Genomic DNA, 16,608 nt, shown 5'->3' with positions numbered 1-16,608 from the left:
ATGTGCAAGAGACTTGTTCTCACCAAATCACCAAATGTGCCATGGTTCTAAGTGTCCCACCTTGATCTTCCCCATACCTATTCCAGGCCCCCCTGGGAACAGAGGGTAACTGTGGTCACTGAATTGAGATTAGGCTAACTGGAGCCCTGTGACACCAGGAGGTAGAGAAGTTGGTAGTCCTCTAGCTCAGGGAAGGAGGGAAGTGGCTTGAGATAAGATCATACATATGATAAGATTCTGTTATTCCATCAAATTTGCTCCCAAAACATATATTCAAAGATAGACATATTTAAAATCCAAAATGGCAGCCACAAAGAATTAAACCCCAATCATGGGCCCTCCTGAGCACTTGGCACTATGTGACAAGTACACTTAGTTGTGGGCCTGAGAAGCTCATTCTGTGTCCTCTCTCATCTGCTTTCTCAGTAAGTGCAGTAGCTTCAACTCCATATCCAATCTAGAAGTTTCCCTGGTACCCAAATCTGAAGAGTCACTGAGTGCCATCTGGTCTCCCAGAAACATCTCTCCACAGCACGACAATGACCCAGGTGTTCATTCTCCCCCCACTCCGTGCTTCTTGCATTGCCCAACCCAGCATCCTCCACTTGCTGTCAGAGATCTTTTCAAAATAATACAAAGATCACACCTATCCTCAAGAACTTTCACAGGCCCACTTTCACTGCCCACTGAATAAAGTCCAAGTATCTCATAACATCATCTGAGACCTACTGCTATCTTGATATCCTCAAACTTAATCTTTATGCCAACATAACTAAACTAAAAATGTACTGTGATTTCACATCCACCCTACCAACCAGGAGTGCCCCACCACCCCACCCTCACCTTAGGGAGTCACTCATTGCAGGCACACCTTCCCCTCCTTCCTCTCTCACAATTAATCACTAATTCATCTGCCTTCAGCTGACCCTGACTTCCCCCCTTTTTGACGCTATTCCATACATTCATCTACATACTTATGAAGTGCACTAACCAAGGGGTGGGAGTGTGGCTAGTAACAAAAATGGGCAAAACTCATGGAGTTTATATTCTGAAGAGGAAGGAACACAAAAATCCAAATAGCAAGTAAAATGCATGATTTGGGCTATAGACAAAGTAAAGCAGAACAAAGTTGTGGGGAGTCTGGGGGCAGATGTACAATTTTGAATAGGCAGGGTGGTGAGCAAGACTTCATCAAGTGACTTACCTTCGAGTAAAGACCTGAAGCTCATGAGGAAGCAAACCATAAGATACTGATTTGTTCCAGATTGTTCCACACAGAAGAAGGAGCAAGTACAAAGGCCCTGGTGTGTTTAAGAAATAGGGAGGAGGTGGGGCTGCAAATTAGTGCAGCTGCTCTGGAAAGCAGTGTGGAGATTCCTCAGAAAACTTGGAATGGAACCACCATTTGACCCAGCTATCCCCACTCCTTGGCCTATACCCAAAGGACTTAAAATCAGCATACTATAGAGATACAGCCACAACAATGTTCATAGCTGCTCAATTCACAATAGCCAGATTGTGGAACCAACCTAGATGCCCTTCAATGGATGAATGGATAAAGAAACTGTGGTGTATATATACAATGGAATATTACTCAGCCATAAAGAATGATAAAATCATGGCATTTGCAAGCAAATGGATGAAATTGGAGAATATCATGCTAAGTGAGATAAATCAATCTCAAAAAACCAAAGGACGAATGATCTCACTGATAAGCAGATGATGACACATAATGAGGGGTGAGAGGGGGGCAAGAATGGAGGAAGGAGGGACTGTATAAAGGAATAAGAGGGGTGGGAGGGGTCCGGGGGGAGGAAAAAAATAACAGAATGAATCAAAAACTATTACCCTAGGTAAATGTATGATTACACAAATGGTATGCCTCTACTTCATGTACAAACAGAGAAACAAGATGTATCCCATTTGTTTACAATAAAAATGAATTTAAAAAAAAAAAGAAATAGGGAGGAGGTAGTAACAATGGAGCTAAAAGAGATGAGAATAGAGATGACAAGGATCCAGGTCATCAGGATGGATCCCGGTGACCAGGATAAGAACTTTAAATTTTACTCTGAGTAATGTGGGAAAGCATTGTAGAGTTTTGATCAAAAACTGACCTAGGGGCGTGGGAACCCAGACCCCGCGGAGGCGGGCAGGAGGCAAGATGGCTGCTGGGCCAAATGGGCATGAAGAGTGGGTGGGCAGCACATACCTGTTTTTGGAATTCTTACTGGACAAGGTGGTTTTGTCTGATGCCTATGCACACCCCCAGAAGAAGGTGGCAATATACAGGGCTCTGCAGACATCATTGACAGAGAGCACCAAGGGCCAGAACATGCTGCAGATACTCAAGATCCACCGCAGTGACCCGCAGCTGATTGTGCAGTTGCGTTTCTGTGGGCGACAGCCCTGTAGCCGCTTCCTCCTGGTCTACCGTGAAGGGACGCTGCGTGCCCAGCTGCAAAGGTGCTTGGCAGCAGCACTGGCCCAACACTCCGTACTGCTGCAGCTGGAGCTACGCGCCGGTGCCCAGCGGCTGGATGCTTGCCTGACAGATGAGGAGCATTGTTTGAATTGCATCTTAGCCCAGAAGCCTGACAGGCTCCCAGACGAGGAACTAGCTGAGCTGGAAGATGCGCTCTGCAATCTGACGTTCGGTTTGGCGCGCCAGGGTGATAGCGTGGATGTTGATGTTGTCCCGGCCCCCTCGCAGTCCCTGATCCCCTCTCCGCCAGAGGAGAAGCCACTGCCCTTGTCTGGACAGACGTTTCTATTCCAGGGTCGGCCAGTAGTGAATCGGCCACTAAACCTGCAGGACCAACAGACGTTCGCGCGTTTAGTGGGCCTCAAGTGGCGCAGGGTGGGACGCTCACTGCAGCGTGGCTGTCGGGCATTGCGGGACCCGGCACTGGACTCGCTGGCCTATGAGTATGAGCGCGATGGGCTGTACCAGCAAGCCTTCCAGCTGCTGCGTCGCTTCGTGCAGGCTGAGGGTCGCCGAGCTACACTGCAGCGCCTGGTGGAGGCGCTGGAGGAGAATGAGCTCACCAGTCTGGCAGAGGACCTGCTGGGCCTGGCAGATCCTGATGGAGGCCTGGCCTAGGCCAGGTTCCAAGGAAGCAGCATAGGCCAGGAGCCCAGCAGCGTTTTGAGCATCTGGATGTCTCTAGGATCCCTTCTGCTACTACTGCTGCTATTGCTGACCCCCTTCCAAGTGTACTGGAACTCTGAGACCACACCTAAATCCCTTACTTCTCTGAGCTGCTGGAGCAGATTTGAATGTCTTCTCCAGGATCCATACATTCCATGAGCTCCTGGGACATACCACTGGGAGATTCTGCCCCAGATTCTTTAATGGAGACAGTATAAATGTCATTCTCATCCTTTCCCACCCGCAAAAGAGAATTTCTGACCAACCCTCACACCTTCACTCCTTAAACAATACTCTAAACACCTGGAACTTCCTTGTCCCAGGCACCACTCCTGGTGCTATAAATACTGTAGTGAGCAAGATACGCAAATTCTGCTTGCCCTAGCTCACTCAGTGTGGGACCCAAGTACTGAGCAATGATAATAAAATGTAACTCTTTAAAAAAAAAAAAAAACTGACCTACTGCTATTTGTTTCTAAGTCTATCCCCACCATAGCATGTGCATTTCTGGGGACCTGGGAGAGGTGGTCCTCCACCTGGACCAGAGATGTGACCCACAGCAGGTGTTCCATGGTTGCTTGTGGGTGTACACTGAACCACAGGTGATAAAATCAAGGTCATGGATGTGTGTGTCTCCCACAGGTTGGCCAGCTGTGGCCTCACTGCTGAGAGCTGCAAGGACCTTGCCTTGGGGCTGAACACCAGCCAGACCCTGACTGAGCTGGAGCTGAACTTCAACTTGATAGCAGACACTGGAGCCCAGCACCTTTTCCAGGAGCTGAGTCAGAATCATTGCAAGCTACAGCGACTATGGTAATTGTTCCTCTTTGATGGACACTGTCTGGTGAGGGTGGGCATGGACAGGTAGAGGGAGAAGCTGACCATGTGGCAGATTAAGGAAAAAGGCAATGAAAAGGGGGATCTGCTTTGTGGTGTGGGGAGGAGACTGCAGAAACTCAGTTCACTGTGGAGACTCCCCTAGGGGATGCTTACCCACACCAGGACTAAGGAGGGCAACCTCAGGGTTCCACAAGCAGCAAGAGAGGCCAAGTCCCAGTGTACAAGCCCTTCTCAAGCACCTGTTTTAGTCACCTTTGCTATTGTCCCATTGGTGAAAGATCCCCTGATATCTAGAAGCCAGGATTCTAGGGGTAGAGAATAGACTGTAGTTCTTGATGGGAAGACACCACCAAAGGGCACAGGTGCAAGTGGGAACCAGGACAGAACTTTTGTGGCCATTTCACAATCTACCACAGAGGAGGATAATAATAGCACTGACTTCATAGGATTGTTCTGAGATGACGTGCTCAGGACAGTGTTTGCTTCTATTGCTTTCCTGTCCTCACCTACCATGGTCTCCCTAGTAACAGGTCCTCCTGCTTAGCATGGGGTTCAGTCCTAGAGAACTGAACTCACTGGTGTCCACCTGACTCAGTCTTTTACTACTGTCTTCATCTGGGGGATAAAGCCATGCCCTCTACCATAGGGAAACAAAAGTGGATTGCTCCCATCTTCCTAGTCTCTCTGAACCCCCACCCTGATGCACAAAATTACACACACATATGCACTCAGGTCTCAAAGCTGCCATGAGGTCTCCTTTTGGCTTCTGCCTGAGCCCCAAGAGATGTTTGTTCACATCTCTAGTCCTATTTGCACTTCCCTCCCTTCTTTTCAAGGTCCAATCTTCCCCTTCACAGAGCTATTACCTGTTTCCCCACTCAATGATCCTGAGCAAAGAAGTGAATGGGATAGTAGGATGGGAAGGGAAGCCACTAGGATCTCTTTCTAACACCAGGAATCAGCCATCCCTGGAAGGCTAGGAACTCTGTCACATCCATAATATTTTGTCCTTATTGCATCTACAAATGACAAAATTAAGTCAAAGTTTAAATTATTTTCACAAGGCTGTGTAGGCAGGAAGCAGTAGCAATGGGTTTTGAAGCCAGGTCTCACATCAAAATCCACTTGCCAAGTGCCCCCTTTTAGCCAAGACCCTTTAAGTGACACACTACCAGGTTGGTCAGCAGATACATCCTGAGTGTTCTGCTGCAAGCAGAGCAGATTCAGCTGTGAAAGACAAAGGCAGCAGAAGTTGGACTGAGATGCCAAGAGCAGAGGATCTCCAGACAGCAATCACCTGGAGAATGCCTATATATACATATTGCACATGCACAGCCTCTTCTTGTATAAAAGGTCACAAATGTTGTTCTGCACCTCGCTTCATCATTTAAAATAGATCTTAGAGACAGTCCCACAACAAAACATAACAGTTGGTTCATTCTTTTTAATGGCAGCATGGAATTTCACTACACAAATTTGCCATTAGTTTTTGAAGGTCTATGTAGCCTGAGACACAGTATATTATCTGTAGATTAAATTCTGAGAATTTCTGGGTAATGACTATGTGCACTGCTAATTTTACCTTCTAAAGAGGATGTACTAATTAAGGAGAACATTGTTGAAGCTGTGTGTGGTGGTGCACACACCTGTAATCCCAGCAACTCACAAGGCTGAGGCAAGAGGATCTCGAGTTCAAAGCCAGTCTCAGAAACTTAGCAAGCAACTTAGTGAGATCCTGTCTCTAAATAAAAAGTGAAAAAGAGCTGGGAATGTGACTCAGCAGCTAAGCACCCCTGGGTTCAATCCCTGGTACCAAAAGGGGGGGGGGCATTTTTTACCAAGATTAAATAGGCCACAATAAGTTATCCCCAAGCACACAGCACCAGCCCCTTCTCAGGGCATGTCTGAGCTACCCCACTTCAGAATACAGTGAAAGGTAAAAGGGGACTTTATTTGGAAGAACAGTAAAACCAGCCTTCCCCACCATCCTTGCTTCTTCCAGATGAGCCATCCCATCATCTCCCTATGATGCTTGGCCCATGAATAGTAAGAATTGCAGAATTGCACTGTTCTGGACATCATGGAGCATGAACCTTTCCCCAAGTTCAGAAGCAGCTGACCAATGGATCCCTATGTTCATTCCATTTGACCTGAAGCTCAACTTTGGGAGACAGTTATCCACACAGATAAGACAAGGCAGACTAAAGAGCTTAGCACTGCTCAGAGCAGCATGCTACCTGTGATACATGGCCCTGGCCTGGACCAGCATATTCTCCAGACCCCAATATGTACTGGAGAATCCAGGATAGGCCCTGAATTCCAGTAGAATTCTGTTCATATATTAGAAACTCACTAGTTTTTCTCCTCGACTGAGCATCCTGTGTCCTCTGACTTCGGGTATTTGGCAGAGCCAATGTGGTTAACAACTAAACCCACACACACCAATGAGACACTGAGTAAATTGCTCATACAAGATTCATATTGTGCACGGGCAGATTTTGTATGCCTCACACAGGAGTGAGAAAGGGAGGTTGCCTACATCCTGAGTGGTTCCTGGGTTGCAAATTAAATTCCATAAGTTAGTGATTAATTTTCCTGAGAGGAAAATTTAAACCTCCCAAGTTACCACAAGCCAGGAAAATCTTTTCATTCCCTTTTTTTTGGTACCAGGGATTGAACTCAATCAGGTTCACTTAACCACTGAGCCACATCCCCAACCCTTTTTTGTATTTTTTATTTAGACACAGGATCTCACTGATTTGCTTAAGGCTTCACTAAGTCGATGAAGCTGGCTTCAAACTCATGATCCTCCTGCCTCAGCCTCCCAAGGCTCTGGGATTACAGGTGTGTGCCACCATACCCAGCCTTTATGTTCCTTTAATGTCACCCAGGAACACCAAAGGGCCATAATAATTAACCAGACCCCAGTTACCTAAAGGCCTGTGTGTATCTCTCCTGCAGGCTGGTCGGCTGTGGTCTCACTTCCAGCTGCTGCCAGGACCTGGCCTTTGTGCTCAGCTGCAGCCCCAGCCTGATGGAGCTAGACCTGCAACAGAATGATCTGGGTGACCATGGTGTGAGGCTGCTGTACAAGGGGCTCAAGCATCCCACCTGCCAACTCACACTCCTGTGGTAAGAGCCCTGTGGGTCCCTTCTGGTGAGGTGGAGGTGGGGTGCCAGAGGACAGGAGAAGGAGAAGGATAAATGCATAGCCCAAGTGGTGTGGACTCCTTATCATCTGTGCCAGTTATATTGTGTGACTTGGGCAAGTCACTATCTCATCTGAAACTTGGTTTCTTCATCTATGTAATGGGAATATTGTGCCCACCTTGTAGATTATACTAAAACAAACTGCATAGAAAAACAAAGATGGTGCCAGCAAGAGATGAGCATGATCACCTGATAATTATTGGTGAGACTGCATGTTCTAAGGGTCTTTCCCATATTCACCTCACTCCAGGTAGTGCTTCATCCATTATTTACTCATACGCTGATTCCTGGCTAGTTTCCCATGTGTCAGGCACTGCCTAGGCCCTAGGAATACAATACAGAAATGGACCCTTCCCTCCCGAAGCATACAGGATCAATGGTTACTTGTCAAACCTTGGCCTCCTCAAAGGGGAACTTGCTTCCTGAAATCCTGAGATGGCTTCTGCCTCCCCGCTCCTGGAGCCTGGGCTTGGTGAACAGGGACCAGCTTCAACTTCAAGGACTCAATCTTCCTCCCCCAAAGAACAGCTCTGACAGCAATAACAATGCATGGCCTTTTGCAGATGTAGGCTCTTTCACCCTGCCTCACAGTGGGCAGAGCAGGAGCAACCAATTCCAGGTTATAGATTGAGGACACAGAGGCCCAGAGAAGGCAGTAACTACCTTAAATACAACAGAAATCCCAGGATTCTCTCCTTTCAGCCTCTGGGAAGGAAATCCCAGGACTGAGTGTAGGCAACAATAACCAAAACAGTTTTGGCACCATAATGAAAGCACAAATAACTGGGATGAGAGCAGACTTCAAGGATCAGCTATGCCTTTTATTCAGCAGCAGAGTCAGGCATCAGATGGGCTTACTTTCTGGGTAGAAAATGGTCCCAATTACAGGAGAGATATGGGTTTATGTGGGTTACATTAGGAGGTGTCTTAGTCCTTAAAGACTTTAACAGGATGTGGGGAAAAGGTTGCAAACACCTGGAACGTGTTTTTACTGGGCATGGTTCTTATAGGGCAGGGATGGAGGGTTCAGAGTTCAGAATCTAGTGCTCATCTGACTTTCTGGGGTCATTGTATTGACATGGGGACAAGACTGATGTGTGGTTTCACTGCCACTGAGAGAGAATTTATTTGGGAAAGGATCCTTCCCCCCAGGACTACTATCTTCAGATTGATGGTTATCTCCTTTCCAGGGTTTGTTTGGTCACTGGGAGATGATTGATTGGAAGGATCAAAGTTTTGGCTTCTCTCTCCCTCCCTCCTCCAGGGTCACTGACTGTCTTGGGGAGTTTTATCATTTCCATATCCTTCACCTAGGACCTAGGTGATCACTCTGAATAGCCATTCTATGGTGAACACTGTGAAGTGTTGCCCAGAGCCCCTTCAGGAATGAAGATGCATCCCCCCACCACTGGACATGCTGATGGTAGCTGGCCACAGGGATGTCCTCTGCCAATGACAACCACCTCACCCAAGGTCATGGCCCCTCCCTCGAACAGCCTGCATCCAATGACCTGCCCGTGTTGGGGTGTAAAGTCCCAGTCCCTCATCCTAGTTCCAAAGGGTCATTTCATCCCAACTTCAGAAGTCCCCATGAGCTAGCCACGGCCACCAATGAGACAACATCACAGCAGTTTCCACCTCTGCTCTCTCTCCCCTTGTCCTGGAGTTGACCCAAGAACATGCCCTAATAAACTTCCTCGCTCTATCTCCATCTCAGAGTCTGATTCCCAGGGAACCTGTGACAGTTCCTTTAGCAGGTAGTGGAACCCAGGATCTGGGTCCTTGAGGGCCTTGGGATCATGTGAAGAATCCCAGGATAACCAGACCTCCCCTGTGCTTGCAGGCTGGACTATACCCTTTTGAGTGACCAAGTGAGGGAAGAGCTGAAGGCCCTGGAGGAAGAGACACCCAGGTTGCTCATCTCCAGCAGATGGTAAGGGTGAACCCGGACCTCTCCGGCTGACCCAGGCCCAGGGCTAAGCCCTTGAAGCTGTCCAGAGCTAAGAGGTGGACAAAGAGTCTTGGGGTGGTGGGAGAGACAAACAGAGCCAGAAAGAAACCAAGAAAACCACAGAAGCCAGAGTGAGATCAGTTTTGTGGTTGTTTAGTGAAAATGGAATCATATCACCTGCTTGCTTAAGCTCTTCCACTTGACAAATAAGGAGTCAAAAAGTGAGTGAGTGAGTGAGTGAGTGAGTGAGTGAGTGAGTGAGTGAGTGAGTGAGTGAGTGAATCCTGAGCCCAGCAGAGCATGGTAAGGAGTGACTGCCAGTTCCAGAGATTTGGAATGATGACCACAAGGGGGAGACAAAGACAAAGACACAGAGAGACCTTTCAGGGAAAGACCACCATCACATCTCCCTATTACCACCTCCGCCCACACTTGTATGCATCCCCTGGACTTGGGTGAGCACCTCAGAGCAAGACAGTCCAGCCTCCACCCCAGGGAATGCACTGTGGCCCCCATGCTCTCCTAGTTTGGCACATTTCAGCACCTGACAGTGAAGTCTTTCTGTCCTCAAGTTCTTGACTGCTGTGTACTCACCATAAATGGAAAGGAAAGGGCTCCTAGGTTTAAGCACAGAGTCATCCATTCATTAAACAAACATTCCCTGTGTATGAGGTACTATTTGGGGAACTGAGGACACAGCAGTGAACAAGACACAGTCCAACCTCCAGGAGCTCGGTCTGTCACTGGAAGGGGTGCAGGGAGGTCCTGGATGGGGGATCTCAACTCAGAATAATGAAGTGCTTGACATACATCAGAGAAAAGAAGTTCAATGTGTCAGAGAGGCACAAAAAGACATTTATTCAGGAAAGCAAAGAGTATATATTCAAGACAGAATATGGGCTATCTTAAATGAGACAGCACTTTGGGGGGTCTTGTGTTCTCCTTTTAAAAGAAACTTTGTGAGAAAAAACAAATTTTGTAAGCGGTAAGCACGGAAAGGTATGGTGGATGATATTCCTCTGATGATGATTGCAAGATGGTTTATGGTGGTCTGGCTGTTCTCAGGATCTTCGACATTGTCTGCATTATCTGATCAATAGATAATGTTTGGAATATTCCCTATGTTATAGATTCCTTAAAATATCATATTTCCCTTTGCTCCATCTGTCCTAAAAGTACGTGGCACATTTTCATTAGTGAATTTCCAATAACACTAAGATTGTGAATAAATATTTGGAGATGTCCTAGAAATTTGGGAGTGACAGGCCTTAGGGGGAAAAAAATTGGCTTGGGGAGTGACAGGCCTGGGAGGGATCATGGCCAGGGACATGAAGTGTGAGGAACTTGAGCACGAGGTTTTCAGATTAATGTTATAGTCTCATTTTCCTTCCTTTAGACACCTTTATTTTATTTTTTCTATCTCAAATCCAGCAGAGAGACCGGCACAAGTTCTGCCACAAGTCTGTTTAATTGCTCCTGGGGTGGGTGTGAGTGCACTAATGGGCCTGTTTGACCTTGTCCAAGGAGCTGAGGTGAGCTCTGAAAGACGGGACAGGTCAGCTGAACTGAGCAGAGACTCTGAGGCAGGAGACAGCTCAGCTCCTTTGAGGAACAGCAGGAGACCAGATGCATGGAGCAGTGCTACTCAAAGTGTTGTCCATGGACCAGCAGCATCAGTCTCATCATCACCAGGGAGCTTCTCAGAAATGCAAATTCTCAGGCCCTACTCCAGACCTACTAAACTGGAATCTCTGGGGTGGGGACATTTTCCTTCAATGGAATCTGTTTTAACAAACCCTCCATGCAATTTTTAAGCACACACACACACACAGTTTGAGAGCCACTGATCTAGAGATCAGTGAGTAGGGAGAAAATGGCACAGGTGGGGTTGGAGAGGGACACAGGCCATAGCAAGGCCCTTTGGACCATTTTAAGAACTTTCCCCTCAGAAGCAATTAATAGACATTACAGGGCTTTAGCAGTAGTGATATATTGGATTCATACTTTAAGATCAGCTACTGTGTAGAAAATGTGCTAGAGCGAGACCCAGAGCAGAAGCAGGGATACTATAGTGGTTCAGGCCACAAAGGCAAGGCCCTGGAACTAGGATAGAGGCTCTGGAGGCAGAGAATAGAGAATAGAAAGGAGAGCTATTGGGAGGTGTTATCAAGGTGATCAGCTATCAGGGTGGGCAAATGTCTTAGTTTCTTTTGTGCTGCCATAACAGAATATATGAAACTGGGTAATTTATGAAGAGCAGAGATTGTTTCTTACAGTTCTAAAGGCTGGGAAGTCCAAGGTGGAGAAACTTGCATCTGGAAAGGCCCTTCTCTCTGCATTATCCATGGAAGAAAGCAGAAGAGCCAGAGAGTACATGTGAGAGAGTAAAAAGGGGCTGAACTTGCTTTTATAACAAATCCACCCTCAACTCAACAAATCCACCCCTGTGATAATGATATCAACCTACAGAGAAAAGCACTGCCCTCGTGACCTCATCACATTTAAAAAGCTCCCACCTCCCAACACCATTGCACAGGGGATTAACTTCCTCATGCATGATCTTTTGGGGACACATCAACACATCAAACCACAGCAGGGAGGAAGGAATCAGGATGTTGCTGTGGTTCTGGCATGGGTGCATGGGTGGATGGAGACCATTCACAGAGACAGAGACCACAGAAGCATGGGACTGGGTTTGAACTTAGATCAGTTGAATTTCAAGTGGGGATGTCGTGTAGACATCCCTAGCTTCCCCCAGGATCTAAGGGAAAATGAACTTCTCTGGCAGGAAGCCAAGTGTGATGATCCCTACTGGGAACCTGGATGGAGGAGAGATGGGTAAGAGCATGTCCTCACTCAAGCGGCAGAGATCACAATCAGGTATTTGAAGGGACTGGACTGGGAGCCTCATGATGAAATGGGTAGCTCTGAGACATGGGATGATCTCCAGTTCCCTATCTCTGGAATAGGATGGGGTTTCCCATCTAGAAGGGTCCTGCCTTGTGCAAGATATTCTGGTTGCAAGAACCTCGAGGAATTTCTGCTTCCCTCTCTCCCAGCCTTGGGGTCTGCTGCTGCCCAACTCCAATGTCTATGCATGCATCAGACTCCCATTCTGGGATCCTGAGTTCAAGGAGTCACCTCTTCATCCCTGCTCATCTATCTTTTGAGCCGTCCACTTAGGGCATTCTGAAAAGAGTGATACTCTGAACCAGCGTGGAAGGGGAGGTAGACAGAGGCTGGGTCAAAGGTCAGTGGAGGAATAGACTCAGATAGAGGGATAGACTCAGATAGTCAGGAGAATACTGACCACTGTCCTGCCTATTCCAGAGGGAGGCTCCCCACAAGTAGCACAAGTGAAACCCTTCCATCTGTCTTCTTGTGCCTCTTTGGAGGACTTGCACACAGAGTCTGTGGGAACTGAAGAAAACTTCTGGGGCCCCACAGGGCCTGTGGCTCCTGACATGGTGGACAAAGAGAGGAGCCTGTACCGGTGAGTGAGAGGTCTCTGCCTGTCCCAGGCTGGCCTCCTGTGCCCCACTCCCCACTAGGTACTCTCCCCTTACCAAATCAGCAGGCAGGGACAGGACTTAGATACTAGGTGTGTAGTTTTTATTATGTAAAAAAAAAAATGTTTTATTGTGAAAAGTTTCAACTATACACAAAAACAGTAAAGGAACATTCATATCCCATTACCCAATTTCAGTCACCATTTTGCCAAATTCACTTATTCTCTTTCATCCTTTTTCATTATTGTTATAATATTTTAAATCCAAGACATTGGGTTATTTTATCCTTAAATATTTCATTTGGCATACCCAGAAAAACAAAAATACTTTTTCTTCTATAACCACCATGCCATTGTGACATCTAACAAAGCTGACAGCTGACATGAGTTTTTATATCATCTAACACCCAGTCTGTATTCAAATTTGCTCAGTTATCTAAAATGCATGCTTGCTGGTGATCAAAACAAGATCTGCTCATTGTATTTGATTGTATCTCTTAAATCTCTTTTAATCTATGTGCTTCCATTGTATTAATAGCTACTATGTGATAACTACCCTACTGGTGGGGGAATCCTAAGATAAATATGGTAAGCCTACCCTCCAAGCATCTATATCTCATGAGTCATAAATGTCTATAATCAAAATCATGATCTCTTACATAACAAATATGTCACCACTCACCAAACACTGTCAAGTCACTTTCTCAGACGGGAGATAGTATCACTCCCAATTTGCATTTACAGAAAGTGGCACCTGTCTAGCAGACCATGTGCCACGTGGAGAACCAAGTGAAAAGTCATTTAAAATCTCCAAAAAGTATTGTTTTTAGCTCCAAGAGTTATCATTAATATCAGCATGTAGATTGCTATTCACTACTGGTAAGTAGGTCATTTAGTAATAATAATAATTGGCAAGAACACTTGCCAATTTCATCATGGTCATCATGGTAATAGAAATAGCTATATTATTCAGCCATAAAGAAGAATTATATTATGGCATTTGCAGATAAATGGATGGAATTGGAGAATATCATGCTAAGTGAAATAAGCCAATCCCAAAAGATCAAAGTCCAAATGTTTTCCCTGATAAATGGATGATGATATATAATGGGGGTGAAGGGGTGGGGGTGAGAGAAGAATGGAGGAATTTTAGATTATGCAGAGGGAAATGAGAGGGAGGGGGTATGAAAAATGGTTGAATGAGACAGACATCATTACCCTATGTACATGCATGATTATACAAATGGTATGAATCTACATCATGCACAACCACAGAAATGAAAAGATGTACCCCATTTGTGTACAATGAATCAAAATGCAGTCTTTAAAAATAAAAAAAATAATTTTAAAAAAAGCAATAGCTAGGGGCTCCCAGGCCTGTATGAATTGCTGACTTGCATTAGTTTACTCATCACTCACAGCCCTAAGAGATAGGTTTTGCTATTATTCCTAATTACAGATGAGGAAACTGAGGTTAGGAAGGCTAAACAACTTGCTCAGAGATACACAGTCAGAGAGCAGAGGAGCCAGGATCCAAACCAAACCTTGTGACTCTAAAGTCTGAGGTTGTAGCTCCTCTGCTGTATCCACAAGCTCCTGCACCAGGTCTACATCCAGCAGGTGTTCAGGGAGTTTGTATAATTTAGTATCATCTCCCTCTTCTTCCTAGAGTTCACTTCCCTGTGGCTGGTCCCTACTACTGGCCCAACACGGGTCTCAGCTTTGTGGTGAGAAGGGCAGTGACCATCGAGATTGACTTCTGTGCCTGGGACCAGTTCCTAGGCAACACTGTCCCACTGCACAGCTGGATGGTGGCAGGGCCTCTGTTTGACATCAAAGCTGAGCGGGGAGCTGTGGCCGCTGTGTACCTACCTCACTTTGTGGCCCTCCAAGGTAAATGAGGGCAGGATAGGGAGGAGGGTGGTAATAATGGGCCTGAGAATATAGAATAATCAATGATAGGAAGGGAGCTCATGGCTTCCTTACTAAGGCAGAGGGTAAGGTTACAGAGGTAGAGACTGAGGTTCTCCCTCATTCCATTCTTGATTGGACACATCTTTTTTCAAAACAAATGTCTCTCAGCCTTATAATTATTTTTACCTAAGTTTACCTGAAAGTTTCCCTAAATAGAAAATGATCAATCCTCAATTATAAGATTAACTAGCATATTAATGTTAAATGTTCTTTACATAGATTGTATCATTCAGGGTCCCAGCAGGAAACAGGTGATATGCTCAGCTGAGATTTTTAAAGAGATTTTTAAAGACAGGATGATGTCAAAGTAAGGCTAGTGAACTAACAAGGAATATTTAGTAGCCAGGGCCTATCAACAATGGTAAACCATTACAAACCCTGTAGGCAGGAAAAGACAGAGTTGCCCAATGCCATTGGAGAGGGCTGGGGATATAGCTCAGTTGGTAGAGTGCTTGCCTAGCATGCATGAGGCCCTGGGTTCAATCCCCAGCATCACCAAAATAACAAACAAACAAAAGAAATCCTTTAGAAAGCTGAAGTCATGGACTTCCTAACATAAGACAGTAGTCATAAAGGCTTCTGTTCTCAGTCACCTCCAAAAACTTCCCACAGATAAAGTTCCAAGAACTATAGCCTCATGGTCAAAAATCTCACCAACATTAACCACCACAAGTGAGAGCCAGAGGGACCCTCAAGTTCCAGAGTCAGCCCTTTAAATGCTTCAGTTACTGGAATTATCAGAAACAGAAAATAAAATATGTGTGATTAACATGCTCAAAGAGATAAGTAGTCTTTAAGATATGAAGCTGGGCAAGTGGTGTCTACCTGTAATCCCAGCAGCTCGGGAGCCTGAGGCAGAAGGATCACAAGTTCCGAGCCAGCCTCAGCAACATAGTGAGGCGCTGTCTTAAAATAAAAAATAAAAATACTAGCAATGTGGTTCAGTACCCTGGATTCAATCCCTGGTACCAAGAAATAAAATAAAATGTGAGCAAGAAGTCATTAAAAATGATAAATTTTAACAAATTAGATTGAGAGAAAATGTGAAAGAAAAAATTTTCAAAAGATTAACATGGAGGATACCATAAGAAGGTCTCATATACATCTATTTGGAATTTCAGAGCAATATGATAAAGAGAATGGAAAAGATGCAATATTAAAAAAGGAAATTACCAACATTTTTGTAGACTTTCTGAGAGATATGAGACTTCTCAGAATGAGAAATCCCAAAAATCCAAAGCAAGAAAGAGGAAAAAGGAATAGCGAAATCAATACTAGACCCATTATGTGACTACATAGTCACAGAAGGCAGGAAGATCATAAGTTTGAGGTTGGCCTCAGAAACTAAGTGAGACCCTGTCTCAAAATAAAAAGGCTGAGGATATAGCTCAGTGGTAAAGCACCCCTGGGTTCCATCCCCTGTACCAATAAATAAATAAATTTTAAAAACAGGGCACATAGACCCCTGTTCTCCTCATTACCTGCGCTATGGCAAGGTGAATTCCCTCATTTGTGTTATACTCACTCCTTTTATCCACCCATCCAAGAAGCTCACCCAGACTAGATTGCTGGGACCCACATTGGCTCTCTGGAACCAATACCTTCTGACTGTACAGCAGTAGAGAGCCCCACATCTACTCAGGTTCAGCAAAATACATCTTCAAAAGATCTTACTACTTTTTCAGTCCCAGACCCCAAGGGTTCTCAGGAGAACTGAGCCAAGTTGTTTGAGGAAAGAACCGCAAGAGTTAAATGATGATATAGCTGGTCAAGCTGCATTTCCATGATCATAAAGGAAGCCCCTGCTACCCTAAGATACAAACTCATTCAATCTTCATAACCACAATAGGAGGAAGACACTCTTGGTTGCACTTTTCAGATGATATACAGGGAAGTTATATAGTTTGCTCTGAGCTGCATTGCTGGGAGTGGAGTTCAGGCAGTCTTTATTTAACTGCTCTACTGGACAGTCTT

General features: G+C 45.6%; 2 protein-coding genes across 4 annotated transcripts in view; both read left to right on the top strand.

Moving 5' to 3' along the window:
• Positions 1–16,608, top strand: part of NLRP1 (NLR family pyrin domain containing 1) — a 46,863-nt gene that overhangs the window by 17,431 nt on the left and 12,824 nt on the right. For 2 of the 3 annotated variants that reach the window (XM_079132399.1, XM_079132401.1), the window contains exons 7-12: positions 3,794–3,964; positions 6,953–7,123; positions 9,045–9,134; positions 11,941–12,032; positions 12,483–12,645; positions 14,330–14,553. In XM_079132399.1, the coding sequence (XP_078988525.1) occupies positions 3,794–3,964; positions 6,953–7,123; positions 9,045–9,134; positions 11,941–12,032; positions 12,483–12,645; positions 14,330–14,553 (911 nt within the window). The remainder of the gene's footprint in view (positions 1–3,793; positions 3,965–6,952; positions 7,124–9,044; positions 9,135–11,940; positions 12,033–12,482; positions 12,646–14,329; positions 14,554–16,608) is intronic. The other variant, XM_079132400.1, reaches the window with a different exon arrangement.
• Positions 2,128–3,385, top strand: LOC306656872 (tumor necrosis factor receptor type 1-associated DEATH domain protein-like). The gene has a single exon (XM_079132449.1). The coding sequence runs from the start codon at positions 2,165–2,167 to the stop codon at positions 3,101–3,103; it is 939 nt and encodes a 312-aa protein (XP_078988575.1). The 5' UTR covers positions 2,128–2,164; the 3' UTR covers positions 3,104–3,385.

The sequence above is a fragment of the Sciurus vulgaris genome (genome assembly GCF_902686455.1).
Source record: "Sciurus vulgaris genome assembly, chromosome: 3".
NCBI classification, from domain to species: domain Eukaryota; kingdom Metazoa; phylum Chordata; class Mammalia; order Rodentia; family Sciuridae; genus Sciurus; species Sciurus vulgaris.
This window is presented reverse-complemented; position numbering and strand designations above follow the sequence as displayed.